The 25297-nt window shown below is 41.6% G+C and overlaps 1 protein-coding gene across 2 annotated transcripts; it reads right to left on the bottom strand.

Annotated features, from left to right (window-relative positions):
• Positions 1-10542: 10542 nt before the first annotated feature.
• On the bottom strand, positions 10543-24532 carry SLC38A2 (solute carrier family 38 member 2). 2 transcript variants are annotated; one of them, XM_045801212.2, is made up of 16 exons: positions 24243-24532; positions 22883-23081; positions 22514-22595; positions 22251-22366; positions 19255-19328; positions 19073-19165; positions 18862-18943; positions 17366-17448; positions 16897-16955; positions 16639-16806; positions 16170-16249; positions 15951-16051; positions 15268-15392; positions 14748-14892; positions 14537-14634; positions 10543-13511 (listed from the first exon to the last, which is right to left on the bottom strand). In XM_045801212.2, the coding sequence occupies exons 2-16, from the start codon at positions 22996-22998 to the stop codon at positions 13413-13415; spliced, it is 1521 nt and encodes a 506-aa protein (XP_045657168.1). In that variant the 5' UTR covers positions 22999-23081; positions 24243-24532; the 3' UTR covers positions 10543-13412. The 2 variants fall into 2 exon arrangements, with proteins under 2 accessions (XP_045657168.1, XP_045657169.1); XM_045801213.2 differs by lacking the exons at positions 22251-22366; positions 24243-24532 and having other exon boundaries at positions 22883-23078.
• Positions 24533-25297: the final 765 nt, after the last annotated feature.

Raw genomic sequence — 25297 nt, forward strand, 5'->3', positions numbered from 1 at the left:
AATCGCTTAAAGGAGGGGGGCGTGATGACAGTTTACAGCTGCAGGGTGTCCTTGGGGGAAATATTGTTTCCTGTTAACTCTGCAGCTGGCTTTATCTATGTCTCTTATTCCGATCTGATGACTGGCAGGACGGATTTGTACCATCCGAGCTATTTTTACCTTCTCATTGCCTCGATGAACTGCATTGGACATGTAGCGTATGCAAGAAATAAACTTTTGTAAGATTAAGCTGCTGGCATTCTGACGTTTTTGTTTAGTTTAGTTTTACCAGAGCATAACCTAGCCTATTGTGGATGTCATAGACATTTCTATTTAAATTACATTCATAAAAGGAGGTATTGGCTTAGGGGCTGGTAGCAGGTGGTAGAATACTATTACTGGAAGATGAAAGGATGTATATCCGTATTCTGCAGGAGCAAAACATTTGGTACAGTTGTCATCTGAAGTAATTTGTGTGGCACATCGAATTTCTAATAATTTATGGTTTAAGAAGAAGAGGTTGGAAAATAGGGTGTTCATAGCCTGTGTTGCTTGCTGCTGATGAAGTTTGGCACGGTAGTAGAAGAAACAGGTAAGCTTAGGAAAGAACTGGCCAGTTTGCATGCAGGAAAGGGAATAGGGAGTCCACAAATTTGGAAATTTATAGGGTTGCAAAAGGCAACCATTTCTGAACCTCAGACAGTAAAAAGCAGCACTGAGAAATGCTTGGTTAAGTGGTGCCTGCGTGGCTCAGTCAGTTAAGCATTTGCCTTCAGATCAGATCATGATCCCAGGGGCCCGGGATTGAGTCCTGCCCTGGGCTGCTGGCGCAGCAAGGAGTCTGCTTGTCCCTCTGCCTCTGTCCCTCCCCCTGCTTGTGCTCCCTTCTCCCTCTCTCCGTCTCTTTCTTGCTCTCAAATAAATAAATAAAATCTTTTTTAAAAAGTGTGGGGGGAATGTTTGGTTAACAAAGTCTGATTAAAACTCAAACCTATAGCAAAGATCAAATCAAGTTACAGTGATTGGACATATTGTTAAAATCTCTGTATTGGTTAGGGTGGCACTTGCTCTATCTTCTCAGTTGGACAGACTAGCTCAGGGTAAATGTGGCTTTCCCACCAAAGATAGGCCCAAAGTAATTGCAATTGAGAGAAAGAGAAAGAAAAAGAGAAGAAGGAGGAGCAATAAAGCAAAGAAATGTAGAAAATTCAAGAAGTATGACTAAAGAGAAATGAAAACATATGTCTGTTCAAAAACTTGTACACGTGTTTATAGCAGTATTATTCATAATAGCCAAAATGTGGAAACAACCACAAGGTGTATCATTTAATGGGTAAATCAAATGCATTATATTCATACAATGGAATATTATTCATCAGTAAGAAGAAATTAAGTACGGATATATGTTACAACGTGGATGAACCTTAAAAATGTTATGCTCAGGGAAAGAAGCCAGCCACAGTAATCAATGGTCTGCTTCTCTGTCATCCTCACCAGTGTGAGTTCTTTAAGGACACTGTGTATCTTTGTATTCCCAGCTCCTGCAAACAGTAGGTCATCAATAAAGGGTGATGACAGCAACTATAACTTATTGAAGGTATGTCAGATCTTGGTGCTAGGGTAAACCCACAATATTTCATTCGATCCTGTAAGTCATGCGTAGGTCTGTTTCACACAAATATTGGTTGAGTGAGTCTCCGCCGAGTCCTCCGGGCGTCTGGGGTCTTTGTGTCTTTGGCATGGGAGTTCATAGTGTGAGCCCTTCCCAGAAACACTGCCTTCCCCAAGATTTCTGCACATTTCTGAGAGCTTGGCTTCTTTCGCAGTCTCTTCTTGCTTTTATTTGTCTATTCCTCCTGAGTTCCTGATCTCACTCGGATCTTTTCTCCTGCCTGTATCATCTCTCAGCTTTGTATCAAACATGGAACATGGGCCTTTGCTTGAACGTCACCGCACTCGTTAGCATGAGGTAGTCAGGGGTAGCGGATTGTTCCCAAAGTCCTGAGAAAAACAAAGTAGCGTGTGGCATTGCGGCACGGCATACACTCTAAAATCGAACGTAATGCCAAATATCTCTGAAAGAATACACAAGAAACTGCTAATTGTAGATGCCTAAGGAGAAGGGAACCAGAGGGTTGGGGGCTCAGGAGTGAAAGATGGGCTTTTCATACTGCAGGCTTATGTCATCTTTTCAAGAACCCCCCCCCAATGCAATTTATAAAATTGTTTTTTAAATTATTACTTTGCTCTTAAAAGTCCCTTGGCCATTCTCATTCTCAAAACATGACCTCTGGCTGCTTCTTCTACTCCCTCAGCCTTCTCCTTCCTCCCTACTCCCTTTACTCTCAACCCTTATTCTACACTTTCCCAGCTCTTTTTTGGTTCTCCATTAATTGTACCCTTTTTTCCAGTTTTCCAGATGAGGCCCAGAAGGAGAAAGAAGGGGGATTTTTATCTTTCATGTCCAAAGAGGCCATCTGTAATTTTCCTTGAATCATGCATCAAGGAAAGGAAGCTGCAGTCCATTCTTATTTTAAGTCACACCTACTAAGATGGCTATAATGTTTTCAAAATGAAAAGAACAAGTGTCGCTGAAGATTAGAGAAATGGGAACCCTTGGGCATTGCTTGTCGGAATGTAAAATGGTGCAGCCACTGTGGAAAACAGTTTGGCAGCTTCTCAAAAGGTTAAATATAGAACTGTCATATAACCCAGCAACTCCACTCCTAGGTATATAACCAAAAGAATTGAAAGCATGGACTCGAACAGATATTTGTATGCCCGTGTTCCTAACACAATAGCCAAAAAGGTGGAAACAACCAGGGTCCATCCGCACGTGCATGGAAAACACCATGTAGTATATTCGTACAATAGAATATTATTTAACCATAAAAAGGAATGACATTTCGTTATATGCTACAACATAGATGGACGTAGAAACATTATGCTTAGCGAAATGAAGCAGATACAGAAGGACAAATATTATATGGTTCCACCTATATGTGGTACCTAGAATTCATGACCTTACAGAAACAGAAAGTAGGATACAGGTTACTAGGGACTGAGGGGAGGGGCTAGGGAGAGTTGTTGTTTAATGGGTACAGAGTTTTTCTTGGGGATAATGAAAAAGTTTTGGGTGCGGAGAGTGGTGATGGTCACACAACATTGTGCATGTGTTTAGTGCCACTGAACCACACACTTATGAATAGTTAAAATGATATGTATTAGGTTATACAAATTTTACCATAATAACCCTCCCTCTGAATACCATGCTTTCTCTACCCACTGTGTACTATTTCCCCTGTAACAGAGAGGCACACTCAGGCTTAGGAAAATAACATTCTCAAAGTCACACATCTAGTTAGTGTAGGATCGGAATTCAAATCCAGGCATGCATTCAAGCCTTCTCTTAATTGTATACTACACTAAATCATTCACTTATTTACCACCTAATGATAGCACTTCTAATATTAAATTGTAATTAACTGTTGGTCTGTTCCCCTCTTTTGACTGTGAACTTCTTGAAAGAAAAACTTTCTCCACCTTTGAATGCTTAATGATTATCTCAGGGGCTTAAACATGGAGTCTTCTGGAAACTGAAGGCATTGCTAAGGTTAGACCAAGACCCAGCTAAGGGCTTGGTCTGAAGTGGGGCTGTAATGGATCCCATCGAGTAACTCAGCAAATATTAATGTAGCACTTATTCCACATACTGTTAGATGTTGGGGTGCAGGGACAAGGAACACAGTCTCCCACCTTGGAAAACTTCAGTCTAGTGGGCCAGGTGTGGACAGTGAGACGGTTTTAGAGAACCATTGGAGCCATGCTCAGAGAGTGCCTTAGGTACAATGGAGGAGGTGGCGCTTGGTCTGAGTCTTGATGAAAAGAGGAGGAGAAGATCAGGGAGAGGTGTTCCAGGCAGGAGACAAAGCACATATGAAGACACGGAGTGTATAAGGGTGTGGTGGGTTCTGGAAGTAATTCTTTGTGGTTGGGATACGAAGGGAGATGTGCCGTGATACAAAGCTGGGGAGGTGAAAGAAGTCCCAGTCGTGAAGGACCACAAAGATTTGGGACTTCATGCTGATGGATGGTTTTCAAAAGAGAACCAACATGATCATGTTTGTTCTGTGGAAAAAGTCTGAATGCAATATGGGGAATGGATTGGAGAGGGGCAAGGCTGGAGTCCCAGGGTGGATTCCAGAAATGCCAGTGGCTTGAAACCATCTGAGAAGGGTTACAAGCCAAGGGTTATAGGAAGGGCCCTGTCACTCAAGGGATGTAGCACAGTTGCCAGAAACAGGGACGGACAGCCAAGCCTGATAGTCTAAGGAAGCTCCCGTCAGAGAACGCAGAGGTCAAAGATGGCGTCCAGGAGCATCTGGGCTGAGTCAGAAAGCAGAAAGTGGATGCCAGAATGGGGCATGGGTTCCAAAACTGGGATCTCAGGGAACCTGACGAGCCTTCAACATCCCAGAGGAAACGTCAAAGCAGCAAGGCATGTCCCCTTTTTATGAGAGGCCGGATGAGAAGGACCCAAGCATTTGGAGCCTGAGCTCTGTTCTGGTGTACGTCTCTCTGCCCAGCCCCCTCTACGTACTCTGTGCACAGTGTGATCTTTTTCTTCTCTCATTGAACTACATTGAGATTTTGAGTGATCATTAATTCAACGATTATTCAGCACCCCAGATGAACTTGTCACTTTGCTAGAGCCCTTGGGACACAGAGACCAAATATTGGGAGTGGGATGGAGACACGCGTCCTCCTTGTAGCCGGGGCGGAGGGGTACGATGAGCTCAGGCTGCTGTGGATTGTGTAGGCACCTCGTCGTATCGAGCAAGCTCAAGAAAGGGTAAATAGAGAAAAACCCAATATTTATTGATTACATATTGGTTTAAAACATGGAATTTCCAGTTTGCGTGGGTGAACATTGAGAAAAAATGGGCAATTTCATGTGGTTCAGACTGTGTCAAAGTCGCCTTGTGGGCCTCAGAAGTATGTAATCGACTTCTCAGTCACATTCGCCATTGGCCCAAGTAGGCCCCCTTTGGTCTGTCAGTTTTCCCACCCTCCCCCACCAACACCAGAGAACTAGAGCCCTGACCAGCTTCCATCTTCCCGCGTACTCTCCCTCCTCCCCCGCCTTTTCAAAATCCTCCCGCAACAACCACTGTTTTGCATGTTGTGTGCGTCACTCCCTTGCTTCTTTCTCTAATGGTTGTATCCAGCATGTAAGTATGCTAATCAAGAGACTCTTTAGTCGTCGTTGTTTTGAACTTTATGAAAAGAACATAACGCTCTAAGTATGTGATATTCTGAGACTTGCTTTTTTCTTCAAGGTATTAGGAAGATGAACTGCAGTTCATTCATTTTCAGTGCTTATAGTATTCCATTGCGTGATATACAGTGAAAGGCACTTTCTGGGTTACTTTACTCCATCTCCAAAACAACCTCCCAAATAGGCAGTTAATATTCATCCTTATTTGAGAGCAAGTTAGTAAATGGCAAGACATCAGGACTGAGGCTCGAGTCTCAACTCCATCACTTTCTGGGCAAGTTACTTAACCTTGTAAGGTTGAGGCTTGACCTACAACCCTCAGTTTCTTCTTCAGCAAGACTTGGATTAAAAAAAAAAGCTCCTCCTCAGGGGACTGTAGTGATTATCCTCGGTGTGACCTGGCAAGTGGTAAGCTCAAAATGATGTGAGTTATGTTAGATTTTATTACAGAAGTGAGCCAGCTGGGGCATAGGCAGGTTAAGGAACTTGCCAGAGATCAGATAACTAGTAATGGCAGACCAGAGCTTGAGCCTGTCTTTGCACAACACAATGACAAGATCATGCTTTTCCCCAAGACCTTTTTAATGTATTATGGTATGTGTGTACGTGCGCATGTGTGCACGTGTGTGTGTAAGAAGAAAGGTGCTTGTTTAAAATGCAATTCACTAGGCTTTCTCTCACAAGCAAGAAGGAGTTTCTCTTGCTTCATTGCCTTCAATACAGGCGGTAAGTACTAAACATTTCTTTTTGGAACAGTTTATGAGAGAAGAATGTTTTCAAATTTATGAGGCTCTCATGCATTTTGAGAAGAGATTTTCATATTCCACATATTTCCTTCTTTGGATCTTTCTATTTAGGGATCGGTTTAAAAATACAATCCCTCTATCTGGAGCGAAAGGGTTGTGAACTCCGAGTTCCACATCTCTTGAGACTTTCAGTTACTTTCAAGGAGAAATACAAAGAAAATGAAAGGAAATAAAAAAGAAATTTGGCTTATTTTTGGCTTGGAAGACAGCACGATTCCATGATAGGCTGCAGTAGATGGGAGGCACTGGAAGAAAATTCATCATTTACCAAAACTTAAGGGGTGCTTCTCCCCTCAAGAAAAATAAACAGTTGCTTACTGGAATTGCATCCTTAAAATAGGCATCTTCAATATATTTGGTTTCTTTTACTGCCTGTTGACCAGATGCCTCACTTAAAAAAATTTTATCAATGTGTGATTTTGCCACATTTCCAGTAAGAATGTGTATAACTTTGGAAGTTTAAAGCTGTACATTGAGGACCTGGGAATAATTCCAGAAACCCCTGAGAAACAGATGATTCATGGGATTAGTTTGTGATCACTTGTCCTTTTAAAACCAAAGACCTTCAGAACTAGTTCAATTTTTTTTAAAGATTTCTTCCCCTACCTAGTTGAAAAGACCATGGCTTCTTTTGGCAAACTGAAGGCACTTCTTGCCAATGGCATCATTGTTGACTAGGGGGCAGGAAATAGATTATTCAGTAGCTGTATCGTTCTCTACTTTGATTTCTTTACCTGCTCCACTTTAGGGATGGATACCTGGAAGGACCTGAGTATTTCCTCGGCCACATATTCATAGTCAAGGAGACTTGACCTCTATGTGACCCTAGTGTCAAGCTGGAGGTCATTGGGTTGTTCTGAGGTCAAGATAAGTGGGTTATGAAAAGGATGCTAGGGCACCACCACCTTGTCAATAAGGAGAGAAAGAGACTGTTTGAACATGTGACTCAGTAGCTGAGTTTCAGGCTGGCAGGATTCTTGGTATCTTGGGGTCTTGTTCTCCTGAAAGGATTTAGAGCCATGTTTCAAACCGTGTTCCAGAGGGCTCTAGATTAAGGTAGCACCTCATGGGCCACTGTGGAGAGATGAATCGGGTGGAAGGAGTTGGGAGCTAGAGCTCTTAGGCTGTAGACCTCACCCCTCACCATTTCAGCCAGCACAGCTCTGCTTTTATCTCATTCATATATTGGACTCTACATCAGATATTTTTAATATAATCAGATAAGAAAGTTGAACTTACCAGAACTCCTTTCAGGGAAAATAAGTAAAGAAGAATACGAAGATAAGTCCCACAAATTTGTGTTCAGTAAAATGCCATCTCAGGAAAGTAAGTCCTGATGACTTAAAAACTTTTATCTGAGAAAGACAGGTTTGAAGACAGAGTAGAATTACTCATAGGAATTGAAGACAGGCTGCATATGTTGTGGGAGGAAGGGCAGACAGAGAGAATCTCTAGTTCACAGCACAGCTAAAGGGATTTGGGAGAAGAAATTGTCAAATGGGATTTTACAAAGTGGCACACAGTGGGACGTGCAATGTAAAAAAAATTTTCTTTGCTATCTAACCCTCTCAATACCCCACACCCCAAACAATATTTAGTGAAATTTGCTCAGTAAGGCTTCGAGGGTTTCATCGTGAATAGATTCTTCCTGGAGAAGGCAAGAGATACCGAGATTTGCAAACTGATGGTATAGAGAAAAAACAGATACCATACCCATGTTTCATTTGGCAATTCACCAGAAGGGCTCCCAAGACTCAAAAGCAGATAATGCTACTCGGATTTATTACAGCAAGGGATATGGAGCAAAAGGAAGAGGAAAAATATATGCAACAGCAGAATCCAGAGAGGTCCGGCACAGGGTTCCAAGAGTTTCCTTGTCCGAGGCCACACAGGAATGAGTGCTCTTTCTCTAGCAGTGAACTACAAGCTTGTGTGTGGAATGTCTCTGCTCAGGGAAGCCAAAATGAGTCCCAAGGCCCAAGGCTTTTATGGGGTACTGGTTACATAGGCACATTCTGCTTGGCAACCGGTCTTGGCAACCAGAACTCAGGACCCCAACAATGAAGCCAGGTGCACATCATTAATCTTGACGTCTGTGTAGAGCAACCTGAAAAGCCAGTACGGCATGGGCCGTTGCTTCGGGTATATGTAACAAAACCATCAATCACGAACATAAAAAAACAATCCGAGGCCCACATTCCCAGGAGTTGGCCAAGGAACATTCATGGTTCCCTTGAAGACATAAGTAGTAAGCAACCAGAATAACCAGACTTGCTGTGTGGATTTTCCCCCTCACTATACCTGGAGCACAACCAAATCCGGCTAGCGTTTGAAACGGATTTCACCGCCACAAAATCACTTATACGGAGTAGAGGTTAAAGATGGCTTCTGCCACCTGGAGGCAGATCACAGGCTAGGCAAGACAGCCTTCCTGTCAGACAGAGGCTTCTGGTGGAAGATGAATAAACTCTCTGAGTGTTTAATTTCATGGTTATTTATTTTTACACATTTATTTTACAAGCATTTAGTAAGTTTTAACTTAAAAGTTTGAGCCTCACCTCAACTATGCTATGAGAAATACAGGGCATATTTATTCATTCAACAATTATTTTGAGTATTTAATGTGCTATTTGCTGGACTGTTGTGAATGTTGGGGATAAATTAATCAAAAGTTGTCTGCTCTTATGAAGCTTACAACTCATGTGGGGGAAATCAGAAAAAAATGTAATTTATGGAAGATATAATCCATATACTTGGGGCAAAGTCAAAAGAAGACTAGACGTTCTACCTATTAGTCTAGAAAAAGGAAATCTAGAGAAAATGAGTTTATTGCTATCACAAGGCTGTTTTATCAGACATTTTTCTGTGTGCTTTCCTAACTAGGGTGACCAACCATCCCAATTTGCATAGATTGAGGGGTTCCCCCAGGATGCAGTACTTGCAGTGCTTAAGCTGTGATAGTTGGTGACCCTATTTCCAGCCCATGACCATGTACTCCTCCTCAGAACTGTTCTCCCCACCACAGGGCTGGGTCTTGGCAGCCATGTTTTTGTGCTCTGTGACCCTGCCCACCGGACTGTATTGGAGACCACGACCCATTATCAGCCAATGTTTATCTTGAGAAGTTGGCTGAAGAAATTGCTCAGAATCAAACTGCAGAGATCCATAGTGAGCTCCCATAGGTTTCTGTCATAAGGTCTCTCACTGCCAAATCCAGCATTTGACCTTTGGGAAGCCTGTTTATCTTTTAGTTCTCTGAGGTGCCTTATCTCCTGCTCTCTTTTTCTCTGCCACCATTTTTGCTTAAGCTAGTTTAAATGGATTTTCTTTACTGTTACCAGAAACTTAACTAAGCCAATTGTCCAGGAAAGAGTATTTCCAAGTCAGGACAGACTACTCTGGCTCTTCAGTTAGAAACATTCCTAGAATATTCCTCAGGTTTACTGGAAATATCTTTTGATATTTCCCTGGTTATGGAACTATATTTTCATCCCTCGAGTAGACCAACCCACAAAATATATTTATTTCAGATTAATTGGCATTCTGCTTCATTTCGGTATCATTTCTTTAGAGGGGCTAATTCAAAGTGTATGGATTCTGTTAAAACTGGAGTCTGACGCATAACCCCACCCTCTTTCCCATGGGCATGTTAATTGCATGCAGTAGACATTCAATTAAAAGAGTTTGGGTTCTCAGACCAGTAACTGACAGCCCCTCTAAGCCTTTTGTTCTTCAACTCAGGTGTGTCGCAAATTCTGCCGTACTTTCTAACCACAAATAACTCTTTCCCACTTGACCATTGCAACTGGATTATTCTCTGGCAGAAAATTTCACTTGCCTTTGCAACCACTCCCAAGCACACCTGCAGCTCTGAGAGGTCTTCCTGTTTTAGTCCCTGGCTATCTCACTGTACCGGCCCTAAGCTTCCAGGGCTCTCAGTAGGCTGTACCTGAACTACCCCGTGCCTTAGCAACCCCCCTCATATCTAGTCGTATCTAGTGTCGGTCAGATAAACCTGTTTGTCTAGGATTTCTCTGCAGCCACAGTGCTTCTTTTTCCCTGGTGTACCTAAGCTGAATTCCTGTCTTCCTAGACCTTTTCCAGTGCCCCTTGCTTTCACCTGTGCCTCAGCATCACCTGGGTAGGATGGGGAGGGGGGGCAGGGGGATAAAACTGTCGGCTGCCTTCCAGACCTATGGAATTAGACCATAGGCACATGCTCCAGAAAGCTCTATTTTTAAAAAGCTCCCAGATGATGCTGATAACACTACTGGCCAACCCACAGCAGGCCCAACCCTGGGTCCTTGAAGTGCCTTTTAGCATTTTTCATACTCTTCACTTTGTAAACTTTAGAAACAGAAAAGCTTTTCTGACCATGCTCTTTAGAATCTTTACCATTATACGGGACCTACTAATAAGCTCTGATGTATGATGCGTCAGACACCCCTTATCCAGTTACCTCAAAGAAAACACTGCTACTCAGGATTAAGCATGTATTTATTTTAGTTCAGTTAAAACAGACATAGTTTCATTGAAACGGTGTAGCACTCTTTGCCAACAAGCCCTAGTGGACCCGTTGGCCTCTAACAGTACAGTGGGGGTATTTACACTATATACAGAAAGCTAACACACCCAGGTTCTCAAAGATCTTTCATTACACTAGATCACATCTGATTTCATTACACTAGATCACATTTTGAAACGACTGCATTTTGAAAATTAGACCTTATTTAAAATTTAAATAAGAGTTCTGAATTTGCACCAAGTTTTCATGAAAAAATGTGATGTTCATCCAGTCTGTTTATTGCAAATACAATTTAAATACCTTAAATTTTTAGTGTTTACATAATTACTCAATTTGTTTATATTGAAATCTCTGTACAGGTATTTTTGGGACAATTCTTATAGATACATGTGAATTCATCAAAATGCAGTTAAGAAACTTACAGGAATATATACACTTGAACCCAAGACCCAAACCTGACATTATATACATTATATATTACAAATACATATGGACAGACAATATATGTACAGATTATCATAAATATTGAAAAATAGGTTAGCTTTAATGGATTAATGCTGTTCTATAAATAACATTACAGTTATAACTGAAACATCCACGGAAGACAGTAATGCAAAACGAGGTGACAAGACAGTGGTTTTAATACTGAAGACTGCTCATTAATGGGAATTCACTGTTTTAGGAACCTCAAGGCAGGTAAGATAGCTCCAAGAAAATCATGCAATGGAATTTACCCTAGGCAGTTCATTTTGAACCTCAAACAGCTAAAAGAGGATTGAAGGAGCCTCCTCACGTCAATTTGCTACGAGAAGAAAATTCTTTTTTCCATTCCTTCCTGGTTGCCACGGTAGTTTCTCCCACATGAACGGATGTAAACTGTAGAAGACAACTCTACTTGGTATTCCCTGGCAGGTCTCAGATACAAAATCAGCAATTCTTCCAGGAACTCAAGCAGAAGTGCCAATTCTTGGTCTGAACTAGAGGTGAGGTTCTGGATTTGAAGGGAGTGCCAAAGCCCAATTAAATGAAAGCAGTGCTGTAGAATCCATCTTTTCACTGCCTTTCTGGATGGTCCCCAATCACGTTATCTTTGTAGAAACACAAACGGACCATTGGTTTCACCCAATGTAGCACTACAAGAGGTCTTCCAGTTCCACAAGGGTCTTCACAGACATATCTTGTCTGTAATTTAGTCACATATAATACAAGAATGTGTAACAAAAACCATGTCTGCCACGTTTCTGGGCCCTGAAACTAAAAATGCTTAGTTTAAAAGGACCAACTGATGATTCCATTATTTGCTTCCCTCAACCACTAATGGAATTATGTATATTAGATTTTAGACATTATGCCTGATGAGCAAAGTACCACATTATTTAATATATTCACCATACACCATAACGTACAATAAATGTGCTCTTAAAGCCAAGGAATTGTTTCACTTCTAACTGGCACTGAAATGGAAGGGTGCACATGTAGCTGGACCGACTACTTCCACTCGGGTTGCACTGCTTTCCCTCGCTGACCATTCGTTGGATGTAAACAAGTAATTCTGTGTTGTACAAGAAGGAGATGACAATCCAGTGCAAGTGAGTTTTACAAACTTACTGCATGAGAAACCCAGTGGCCCATACGAAGAGAACTTATACCAGACATCGGTGTCACCTGTGAATTAGACCTCTACTGTAGACAAAACATGAACACAACTAAGCCGCACATTATCAAGTAATTCACACTTCCAGTAGCAGATGAGCATTTGGCAAAGTTGTACTCTCTGGATAGAACAGTTTTGGCCTATAGCCATCAAATGCCCATTTTCCACCGCTGGAAGCAATGTCCAAAAAAAGGGCTGGCCCAAAAAACCCAGAGCTGTCAATCCAACTCTGGAGACACACGCAACTGAATAAACCCTGTTTTACCCAATTGCACTATTTGGTACCTCAAAATTAGTTATTTGACTTCCCACAGAAATATCTGTTTTGTATCTTCCATTCTAATAGATTGAAGCCGTTTCAGTCTGAATGAAGCAAATTATTTGGGGCCAGAGAAGAAAAGTGACGAACAAGTTCATCTGATTTGGTATAGCAATATAATCAATCAATTATTCTTCAATGGTGAAGTCTGAATGGAAAAAACTATGCTCCTATTCATGGTACATTTTTCGTTACATCATTTTCTCTAAAAATTTTTTTGGGTTAAAAAAAGTATTTGGCTTATTGTGCCTACAAAAAGGCAAATCATTTCACAATACTAATATTTGTTTTTAAATACCAATGATTTTTTCTTATGGAATTCGTTGACAGTTGTTTTTGGATAAAGTTAAAAAGAAAGCAATTTTTTTTTTAAAGTAAAATAGTGCTTCTGAGGTCTTAAAATATTTTTGGTACAAAAAAATAATAGTGTTTTTCTCAATGGTTATTTCAATACTTTGCTGTAAATTAATAAGAATTGTTTCTCACATCGAATGGTTCCATTAGGCACATTCAAGTAAAATCATAAAATATCCAAGTTAAACAATGACATAGCCAAACATGTGGCTTGATAAAAGTTAAGAGTTCGTCCATTCTCTGGAATGGAATAAAAATTGTCACTTCCATTAACCCGAGACTCGTGGTTTGGTTGTTAATATCCATTTCTATCATACAGAATAGTTTCTTTAAAAAGAAAAAAAAAAAGTTCACTTATTCTGCACTCAGAAGAACCAGCGAGGAATCTGCACTTCAAAAGGAAGTGAAACTGAAAACATTAGGTGAAATTTCATAGTAAGTTGAGAGTTGACTCAACACTGGCATCAAGTGGACTAGCGGAGTTTCAGCGGCGCCCGTTAATGGCCACCTCCATGGGCGTTGTGTACCCAATCCAACACAATCAAGGCCATGCTTCCGGTCATCACCACGATGCCACTTAGCAGGAAGAACACAGCCTGCAATGAGCACAAAGAGAAAGGGATTAGCAAGCAAAAAACCGTATCCGCAAAACATTCCTTTCTACTTTTAAAAATGGACTTTTATCACTGAAGTTACGTTGAGTGTTTTACAGAGCTACAGTTTTACCTGCTGAAGATATTTAAACTGTCTTAAGTTACCCAGGGCTTACCTACAGTACAAAATAGCTCAGCTTTTGAAATCTTCCAAAATTTTGCTTCTTCATTCCTTTGTCTCAAACGAAAAGGTAAATAATTTTCTTTGCTGGATAAACTACTTCATGTAATAAATACAACAGACCAGTTTTTTGGGGTTTTCTTTTTGTTTTTTTGCATTTCATGAATTTCAAAAATTTAAGTCACAAAATCAAACCAAAGTCATCCTAAATGCAGCCTGAGTCAAAGCCAGACGTTTTTCTAAGAAACGTTAAGTTTACTCCTAATTCTATCCCCTTCAATTACTGCCACTATGTACTTTGGATAAAACAAGATGATAGTTGTTTAGAAACAATTCTAGTGCTTTCATCCGACTAGAACTATAGCAGAATAAGGACTAAAAGGCAGTCTTTTTCTTAAATAACCTCACCACCAGGATCTTCTGTAGTTAACGTATCATATTCTTTTTAATATCAGTTATTACACTTTAAAGTACAGTGACAGCCCTCCCGAGCTTTGCTTTGAAGACGGTTAGTTCGAAGGCCCAATTAACTGTTGAAGCGGGCAGTCTGACAAATACCAGTTCAACTAATGCTGAAAGTTGAGTCAGTATCTCCACACTGTACATGCACTCTTTATCTCTATTCCCATCTCTAACATATCGCAACCGCTTTCTTGCAATTAACTTAGACCTGTATTCGAAGGCAAACTTTCACCTTTCCGGTCCCAACGCTCCACCTTTGAAGTCCATCACTGAATATTCACGAGACACTTACAAGAAATGAACTAACGGACTAAAATCAGGTGAGGAAATTCTAGTATCAGAAGAGGATCACTACGGTTTCTGCAAGTCAGAACAGCTCACTCACCCCAATCTTTTGTACAGATTTCATAGGTTCTTTCTTCACCAACTTGATATAGAAGGCAGATGGCAGAATAAAAATCAACATAGCAGCTGCAGATGCCCCTGGAAAAGAACACAGACCGTTTCTTGAGGATTCAGTGAATTACCTGGCATCCCTTTTTTAAACTTTAAAATCCCTGATATGGGAAGGAACTTCGACACTTTCTAAAACTTACCAATGAAACCAAAGATATCTCTAATTGTTGGGACAAAGATGACGAGCAGATTGGTAAATGCCAAGATAGACACTGTAATGAGACTGTGGCGCCACCAACTGAAATCTTTGGCTGCACACAACAGGTGAGTTACAGAACTCCGGATCTGCAGAAACAAGCAGAGAGATGAAAATTCCAGCTTTACATTAATGGAGGAAAAAAATCCCCAAATAATAGGAAATATATCTTAAAAAAGAAAAAAAGGAACTTTCTAAATACTCAAATTGTGCCCCTTCCTCTATTGCTGTTTCCGTAACACCCGAACATTGAAAGATCATTTTAGATCTTCAGTTATGGAAAAAAATTACCCAGGATGTTTTGAAAATCTACAAAGTATTTTTAAAAATCCCTTTAAAACCACCATCAACTTGGTATTGCTCTAGCAGTGTCTCCCTTCTCACAAAAGAGGAAAATCTCCCAAGTCTTCACATGTTTAAAAACTCATTCCTGGTGAGCGGAAGGAGGGCAGGTGATTACTTACTGGGAAGATGACTACTGGTACCGTCAGGGTGACAGCCACTAGCACAGCCAAACGAACAATGAGAAGAAGAATATCCGTTCCCATGATGGTAGAGTAGGTATGAAGCAATTCTGACTCAACATGTTCTATGGGGAAAGACAAAGAAAAAAAAGCTTCAAGTGAGCGGTTTCCTCTAGAGATTAGGTGGGAAATCTAACTTACAGCAAATTTGCACCAAAGTTATTAGCTACTCACAAAACGACTATAAGAGGCTAATAAGATTAATTCGGAATTAGGGTTAATGCAATTAAAATAACATTGAAGGAAAATTTTCCTAAATACCAAGTAGAGATTTAGCCACATGACCCCCACCAAAAACAACAGGAGCTAAATAGCTAAATCCCATGGTCTGGCTTACAGTTTGTGTTGGAGGATTTGAAGGTAACTGAAGAGGAGATAGACAGCATGAACTGAGATGCAAGCACATCATGTAAAAATGCCATCAAATGACTAATGATGTGAACTTGGGTTTGAGAAATTACGGATTAAAAAGACTACGGGAAATTCTAAGCTCTAAATTCAGTTTCTCATCCCAAGACGAAATAACACCAAAACAGATCAAATTTCAGTGACAGATAATACACGTGCAGGTTATCAATTTTATTTCACGAAATGTTTTTTTCTGAAAGCTGGACATTACTTACCATAAAACGTCAGGTATCCAAAGAGGGCAGCAAGCAGGTACATGAGAAACATGGCGAAAAATGAAATCTTGGACACATTCATCATTCTTCTACGGCTGCGGCTATGTAGATTAAAAAAAAAAAACCACGAATATATACTTGAGCAGTAGTTATAAGCAATAATCTAATATTTTTCTAACTTTCCCAATAAATTTAAATAAAAATAGGTAAAGCACTCACCCTTTGAGTTCTTCATAAATGGGAAGGATAGCAGGATGACAGACAAATGAAAAGGTCAAAATCGGCACAGCGTAGACAGTCTGTAAAAAATGTAAACATTTACTTAAAATAATCATGTAACACACTTAGGTCATCACAGCTCTGCAGTTTAAATGTTATAGTAACCAATTTTAGAATCAAACCCTAAAGTTTCCCTTCTGATCTTTCACTAAGTGTGATCAACATCCTAACTTCAGAATGTGTCAATTATTAAATCACAGAATTATTTCATTTCAGTTCTCCATTTTAAGATACAAGCTAATGCTTTCTTTTCAGTCTTCAATAACTCAGTAATTCGCTACTCATGTTTTCTAAAGAGTAGCTATTATCGCTCCTCCCTTTACCTTGAAGTAATTTTAAAATTTCCAGTGGGTAGTATCCCTCTCTTCTTGCCTAAAATCTTAAGAAAATAAAATTTATATTTAGTTACCTGTGAATTGAAGATAAAATAACGTGGTCTGCAAGAATCATCGTCGGTCATGTTAAATACCATCTCAGGTGCAAAAGCCATTGGCTGTGTTAAGGTGCTGTTTATTGTCTCGTTAATTATCAAACCAACTTCCACAGGGCAAGGAATCTGAAATTTCTTGCAAATCACCTGAAAACATATTATTATGCATTTGTGAAACTGAATAACGTGACTGGGCTCATAAACAGATCTCTAGCTTTAAAGAAGAGTTATACCTACCACAATCAGGAAGAACATCATACACAATAAGGAAAGGCCACTGGTATAGCCCAAATATCCTGTAAGGGAGGCGAAGATTATTACTCCGATGTAACCAATTTCAGGCAAATTTATTTTCTCAACTAAGTCACTCAATTCTTTAGTGAAAGACTTTAGTATGAATATTAAATTTCTAATTCTTACATACTAAGGTACAGAATTACTTAAAAATACTTGCTAGGAACCAAAACAATAGAACTTCATTTTGAATTATTATTTACAAAGCAAAAATATTACCAAGTGTCAACGAAATATCCCAGCCCCTCCTGGTAGCCATTCTGCTAGGATTTTGAAAGGCCTACAAGGTGTGTACGTGGCAGCTCCCCAAGTTATGTTTTTGGGGCTTTTTAGCTTTCAATTTCTATTAAGAGAAAGCCAACTAGCTAGTGAGAGGCTCATTTTAGTTTTCTTTAGAGATGGGTTTACTCACCTAAATTTCTCAGCAGTGACAAAGGAAGAATAAGCACCAGCGACACCAGCAAAACCAAATAGTCACCGTTTAGATACCACAATCTGAATTAAAGAAAAGAAACATGAGGTCAAAACCAATCCTGAAAATTCCCAGAATACTATGCACATCTTCTTACTGGACTCATTTCATAAGGTAGATACTATAAAAATAACACAAAAAAGGGGCAGGTTTGGAAAAAGCACTGCTTATTCACAAAAAGCCTACAGACAGGAATAAATTTCTAACTCTGTGTGCTAGCTGAATATTCACTCAGGTTAGAAATGGGGTATGAACAGTATAACTTTTGTCCCACTGTTTGCTCTGGGAAGGCTGCCAGCTGATTCATAACATAAAACGCTTCTTAAAGGCTTGATACTAATGCAGGGAACAAAGCAGCATTGTTAAGCCAGTAATCTTATCTTTAAGCATTTTTGGAAGAATTGTACACCAACTTGGTCATAGCTTTAGCTTCCAATTTTGAATGCTAGAAACAAGGAAATTTAAAACCAGTTCCTTTTAGACATTTATTAGCAAATGTAATTATTAAATACTTCAACGAGGTAATTTTTTCATACTTAGGTAAAACACATAGGTGAAGACAAAAAACAAAACACAACCCCCCCCATACCAGAATTTACTCCAGGTTGTCAAGACTATGTTGTGACACCTTGACCCACCTTGGCTCCAAAAATAGTCAAAAGGTCCCTTCTGAACTTAGAGAAACTATTACCCATGTCTCCTAAGAGTTCTAGCAATGTCTTTTCCAGGTAATCAGCCATACCCTCTTTTAAAATCACTATTTTCAAATTCTAATTGTCCTGTGAATTCCGCTCCACTTACTTTAGCAACAAAGATCCCACCGAAAACTATGTTTAAAGATCGGCTTATTAAATTTCTAAAGTAAAAGAGATAACCACATTTCTCCACTTTGAGATAATGAGCTGCAATAAGTGGGGAAGTAAACTACCCTTCCCCCTGTTTACTTTAGATAAAGACCTGTTAGTCCGCTGGGAGGAATAACTGAGCTACAAGGATAAGGTTTCTACAACATGGCCATACACTTTCTGGTCTTCTGCATTTGAACAGATTACGTTTTAAGAATTTCAAATTTATAAAAAATCAGACAGGACTGATTTGTAATGTAATTCAAAGCTTCTACCTGACTTAGGTTAGACTTGTGTTACTCAGCTACGATTTCCTAGAGAGTAAGTATCAAGAGAAAGTTAAGGTCTAGAAAACCTGCTTTCACACACAGGCTGGAGAAATTATTATCCAGAATTATAGCACGAGCTTGATCTTTGGTCTTTCGTTCGTAAGACTTTAAATCAGTCTGTGACGGACTTCTTGGTCAATTTAAACAGGAACATTTACGAAAAATAATTTATTGGTAATTATTTTGTAGTCAACTTTGATAAAATGTATCTAACCATTTTAGACTGTAATTTTTCTTATGAGCAACCTTACTTAGCACCTACCCAGTTGTATCTTCAATGTTCATTAATGCCTGGATCACCAAAGGTAACTCATATTTCACTATGAAGAGGTAGCTTGACATAGCTGGAGGAAAACAAAATTATACCATTACAAGTGCAAAATGTGGCATGTGACACCAAAGTAACGTGTCACCACTCTGTGCTACACAAAGAGCAAAAAGTCTACCCAAATCACCTTTTAAAAAATTCTTACCTCCAATATTCTGCATTGTAATTGATCCAGAGGCTGCAAGCTTTCCAACTAAGCCAAATGCTTTATGTCCCAACTGTTCATATAACAAAGACCCTAAAATACGAAGAACACAAAAGCATGAAGGAAGGAAGAAAATCCTGACAGGCGTAATTGTTTTAGAAATATCAAGAATGCTACCATACCTCCTTCATTGGCAGTTTTCAGAAGGAGATGAACAGAATACAGGGAAAATATTGACACAAATGTCAAGAGAATTCTGATGAGAGAAGGAAAAGGCACAGGGTTATGAATAAGTACAACTGTATCTAAAGACAATTCTTTTGCTTGTTATCAAAACATTAAATATGGAATGTGCCCTCATTTTTCTGTGCTAGACAAAAGTCCCCAAGAACTGGTGTTGACCATCCTGGCTAGTGTCAACATCTCCTCTTAACCTGGTACTAAAAACCTGCATTATGTCTCAGGTGTTAGTTCTACGGTACTGGTTAAGAGCAGGGGTTTACCCACTGCACCAAACGTGTAGGGGGACCCAGGAAAGCTTAACTTTAAGGTGTGAAGTGATGAGACTTATAATTTGGTTCTGGCACCTAATATTTATCTGTATTCTTGCCACTTCTCCGCATTTTAATAGCTCCTTTTATCTGTAAAATGATGGTAATGTCTGCCATTAAAAGTCCAGCTCAAAAGGCACTTATGAAATCCAACTGAGACAGGGTCAGGAAAGACCTTGATACCACTTGGACTACATGAAGAGGAGGAATGGGACTAGAAAGGGAGAGAGATACTAACATTAGAAGTGTCAGACACAGCTTTACAAACACCGGGCACAAGTCAGAAAAATAACCACTGAGACAATATACTATATTGCACGCCATGGTGTGGAATACAGGCCCACTGTTATGACCAAGTTAAACAATGCCTGTGCTAGAACAAGTAGCCTATCGGTCTGACTGGGGTAGCTCTTTGCTCCAGTAGGTGGAACAGAAAAAAAAAAAAAAAGAAAGAAAGAAAGAAAAAGAAAAAAAAGAAAAAAAAAAAAAGAATGGGGGAACTAAAGGTTCCCTAATGTCACGTAGCTTTCCTTTAAGGATACAAATTCTCTCTCATTCCAGATTTACTTTCCACCCCTCCTGGGCAAGGCAAGGAAGATATATATGGATTTCTTTCTATTAAAAACAACAACAAAATATCAGGGAAACCCACAGAAAACTCTGCAAATGAGATCATTACTTTTTTTGATTCTGTACAGGAAAACTGAAGCCGGTACCATGTAAGGTCTGGCAGAGAAATTGATGTCTGTTAGTTAAAACATAGGTGGTAGCATTGAACTGCCATTCTAATGCCAAAAACTTTATGGGGCTTAATCAGAGGTGGAAAAATGACCCCATCCGCCTTACCTCTAACTGAACAAAGTTGTTAGTTTGATCAAAAACAATGTTCAAAGTATGCTGACAAATTCAGTCGTCCTTTCTTATAATGACATTATCATGAGGGACAAATGGACTTCATAACCTTTGAGGTCACTTTCAAGCTCAAGCCTGAGTCTGCCTAACAAGGTTAGCTGGAGCTGTTTAACCACACTGTGACAGCCACGTGGCTTCTGGCCCATTTACCTCTACATCCTCTAAATATACCTTGTAAAATACTGACGGGATTAAAAACTCACTTTCACACTCCTGATGTTATTTAACCATTTATTAAAAGGGTTAATCAAACACATAGACCTCATTAATGTATTTCAAAGGTGCAAGGGTAACATCAGAACTTTGCTTTTACTTACGAAACAGGTGCCATTTTATCTTGTTAACTATAACCACACTGGCAGCATTTAAAGACTGCCTCCAGTTTTTATAGTAAGAGTCAGGAAGGATTTCGGAATATTTAACAATGAGGCCATTCAAGTTCCCCAGTAAAAACTCTAGAGTTCTTCCTATGTAAATTCCTTCATCTTAGTAAGAGGTCTCAAAAAGCTTCATGCTCATGAAGCAAGCTGCTGGAATCCTAGGTTCCAATGCTCAAAGCCAGGCTTAACTTCAGTACAGAATTTTGCCACAAAGCAGAACTTTGCAAAGGTCTGCTTTTCTTTTCATGAACATTCTATTCTGCTGGAGAATATAACTTGAGTAGATGGCACCAGTCAGCTAACTAAAACACATCTGTCACAACAGGACAATTCCCTGCTCCCTGTAAGGTGTGGTTTCTTCATCTGTGCAATAATCACACTATCTTCCACAGAAATTGCCTTACCAGGAGCCCATGGGTATTTAAACAGCTACCATACAACTATCACTGAGAAAGTACATCCAAATTTACATGTATTTTTGTTTTGTACCTTTCCCCCCTGGAAATAGGGTTCCTACTTTTATTATCTGAGAATCAGTGACTCCACAGCAGTTAAAAAAACCACTGCTCTAAAGTCTTTTATAGCTCCAAAATCCTATTCTAGGCATTTATGCTAGAAAGCACAGGAATAAATCATTTAACTGGGCAACCAGGGAAAAGTACATTTAAAAGCAGGTACTTATTAAAATATTTTTTTTTTTTGCTATGGCATGTGGCAACCACACAGACCTAGAAGAAATAAATATTAGAACAAAAAAACCTCAAAAAACAAAGAAAAAAAAACCCAACATATAGGTTTCTTTTCAGTGTCCAGAAAATTATGACTCACTTTTCTTAGAACAAACGTGTTCCAGGTTAAGCAAATACCACCACACCCTACATATTCTAAAAAGTCTGTTTGCCTTATGCAAAGGTCCTTGGGGAGACATATCAATTTATGAACTGACTTGGATGTACTATGCTTATTAGTATTTTTTGTGTCCCATTTTGCCAGAACAAAATTCCTAGCTACTTTGGATTTATCAATAGTTTTTTTTTTAAATATCCAAACCCTCCCTGTCACAACTTTGTTTTAACTATTTCACTGACTTAACGACTTTTAGTTTAATTATTAGTTTTCAGTGTTGTCCTGTTTCTTCCTAATTGGCTTTCTTGATATCATGCAGTTTACATATTAAAATAAGGAGGTTTCTGAATTTCTCATCTTAAATTTCACACAAATGACTTTTAAGTCAACTATGTCAACTGTGAATTCCGTCTCTGGAGCTGAAAGTTTTATGTTTTATCATCATATTAACTGCCCTGCATGGCAGACTCACTACTTACACATACTTACATAAAAAGAGCAATTCCAGTATTAGCCATGGCATAAGAAAGCCCAAGGATTCCACTGCCCACAATCGCATTGCTCAGATTAAATACTGACATTCCAAAGGAAGTAGTACCTGGATGCTACATAGAGGGAAAACGATAACCAAACATATAACAATAATTAAATGGAGAAAACCAGCTTTGGGCAAGTTAGATTGAAATCTAAAAGTAAAACTATTCTTTTACTCCATAAAGCCACAGACACACAAATTTTTATTTTCAACTTACAAAGTCTGTTTCATACTTCTTCTTCCCCGAATTTGATTCAAGTAAAAAGTTCTGGTTTTCAGGATCTACATCTGCATAATGGCTGTGAGGGAAAAAAAGGAATTCTCAGTCGTTGTGAATTATGCAACGGAATGCTTTAACACAAACAGCCCTTTAGTTGTCACACACCTTCCCTGAAATGCCTAAGTGTTAAGTAGGAGTCGACTTTCACAGGAGATACTGTCAATGCGACAATCGGATACTCTTTCAGAGATTACACTCTCTCCAAATGCTACTGTAAATTACAGCAACCGAAGCAGAGTCCTAGGTAAAGAATCCCTGACCCGCACAAGGCGTTTAAAAAAAAAAAGGCAACACAACTTCTCCCACCTTTTCAGAGCAGCTTGCTTGGTGGGGTAGGAGTAGTTGAAGTCGCTGTTGGAACTGTAGCTGCTGCTGTCCTCATCCGGGGATATATTGAATCTTCCCATTTCGGCTTTCTTCATGCTGGCACCGGGAGGAATAGAGGGTGCAGCGATGAACACTGGGCTCCTTTTGTCCTTGGTGGTGCACCGGCCCGCGCGGCTGCCTGTGAAGAAGGTAGAGGCGGCGCGTCAAGACTGCAGCGCCCGCGCGCCCGCCCGCCGTGGTCACGTGACGCCGCCGGGAGGCGCAGCGCGGCTGATTCATCCCCGGCCAGGCGAGTGGAAAAGTACCAGCCGAGCGCGAGGGGCGGGGGCGCGCAGAGGGGCGGAAAAGTACAGACAGCAGAGCCGCGGAGAACAAAGATGGTCCCACCGCGGCGATGCGCCCGCAGAGGCCCGCGCCCTCTCGACCCCAACGCCCCTCTCCAGAGGATTTTAGTATTGCACCCTCTCCATTATCCCAAGTCTGAGGGGAGGGTGCACGGGGGCTCCGTTTCGGCTTTCCTCCAGCCTCTCTGGTCGTGCACAGGCATGCAGGGCACACATCCCACCCAGGCATTGGTTAGGTGTGCGTGCAGCCCAGGCTCACAGCTCCCAGTTTCTAGCATTTGCAACGGCAATTCGCGAAATCGGTCTTTTCATGCCCGGGGTCCCCAGATGGGGAAATGCCTCTGCGACAGATAGCGGACTCAAAGGGGGCAGAAAGGGCTGACACGGGTCCTCTCCTGAGAAGGGGAGAACGCCCGTTCCCCGGCGACCAGAGTCGCCAGGGTTTGTTTACACGCGCACGCCCGTGCCCTCGAGCACACTCGTCTACAGGCATTTGGCTCGAGAGCGCTTCGCCCGGCCGGCCCCTCCTATGCCCGGAAAAGAAACTGATGCAATATCGATCGCCGATTATCAAATGTTCCTGGCCCGTCTTCCTCTATCGTGGCCTCTGTATACCAGAAGCCCGAACCCTCCTCCGCTGCCCCCATAGTCCAGGCCCCCTCGATCTATTTTTTTTTTTATTAATGCAAATCAGTCACAAGACTTGCCGCAGCGGAGCCACGGGCCGGACGGGCTGGTTCCCCTCCCCCTAATGGGAGGATGCGGCTCCGCTCCCGGCGGCACGCGGCCCCCGCGCCGCGCCCCTCCCCCGCCCGAGGAGGGCGGCGACCCCCGTACGGGCCGGGACCGAAGGCGGGTCCCGCCGACCAGACACACCAGTCCCCGGAGGAAACAGCCCCCGCAGCTGCCTTCCCGCCGCGGCCCCTCCCGGACGCCCCTCCCCCACTCCCGACCGGGCCCCGCGCCCTTCGCACAGACGCCCCCGCGCGCGTTACCTCGGTGGTCTCCGCTCCTGTATCCCGGAAACGTCAAGCAAACGCCTTCAGTGAGTTTTTCTCGGCTAAACAAAAATCGTAAACCAAAAACAAAAACCAACAATAGGCAGGAAAAATAATTTTAATAAAAAAAGGAAATGGCAAGTTGTTGCCGCCCCAATCGTCCGGCGTCCGCCGTCTCGAGGGAAAGGCGCGAGTGTGCGGGAACGCGTGGTCCGGCTAAGTGCGGTGCAGCGGGGACAGCGCTCCGGGACGGCGGCGTCGCGCGGCTCTGGTGCTGCCTGCCCGGCAGCGGGTTATAGCGGCCGCCCAGGAGGACGCGTCAGGGGGCGGGGCCGCGGCCGCCCGGGTGCCTTCTCTTTGTGTATCAACACTACCTGGGCTCCGCCCCCGGCCCGCCCGGGCCCGCAGACCCCGCCCCCCGCCACCCCAGTCCTTCCCTGCCCCCCGCGGCCCACTCGGGCGGCCAGCCCCGCCCTCTGGAGCCCCCACCCTCGGACAGAGCCAAACCCCACTCCCTCCAGTCTCCTGGCCAGCCCGGAAAGACCCCCATGCTTCCCTTGGCCAGTTCATTTCAACCTCGATAGGTGCCCAACACATGCGGTTGTCTTTACGGAGCCTTCTCCTTCAATCCCCTCCGGCCGAGTTACCAGCAGTCTTTGCTTTCTCCTCAAGGCTTTTTGGGGACACATCCCGCCCACCCAACCCTTTCCTGCCTGTTATTTTTGTGATTTACTTGGGGTTTTTCTCTTGCAAACTTGGACTAATGCAGCAACGTTGTCTCCACGGTCGGTTTCTGTTCTCGTTCTTTCTTCTCCATCTAGACCGGCTTTCACTCTTCAAAACTAGCCTGATTGGGTCAGTTGGCAGCTGCATTTCGGCCTATCCTTTTTATAAGAACGTGGAAAACCCTACTAGGGGAAATGCTACATTCTGACCAGCAAGCCAGACCCCCTAAAAGGGGATCCCGGTTGGGCCTCCGGTTGGGGGGACCGGCTCTTTTGAGGAGGTGTAGGAGTCCCCCAGTTTTGCAGACACATTTCACTCATTCCACC

Source organism: Ursus americanus, chromosome 25 (genome assembly GCF_024610735.1).
Source record: "Ursus americanus isolate L20-20 chromosome 25, mUrsAme1.1.p, whole genome shotgun sequence".
In the NCBI taxonomy this organism is placed as follows: domain Eukaryota; kingdom Metazoa; phylum Chordata; class Mammalia; order Carnivora; family Ursidae; genus Ursus; species Ursus americanus.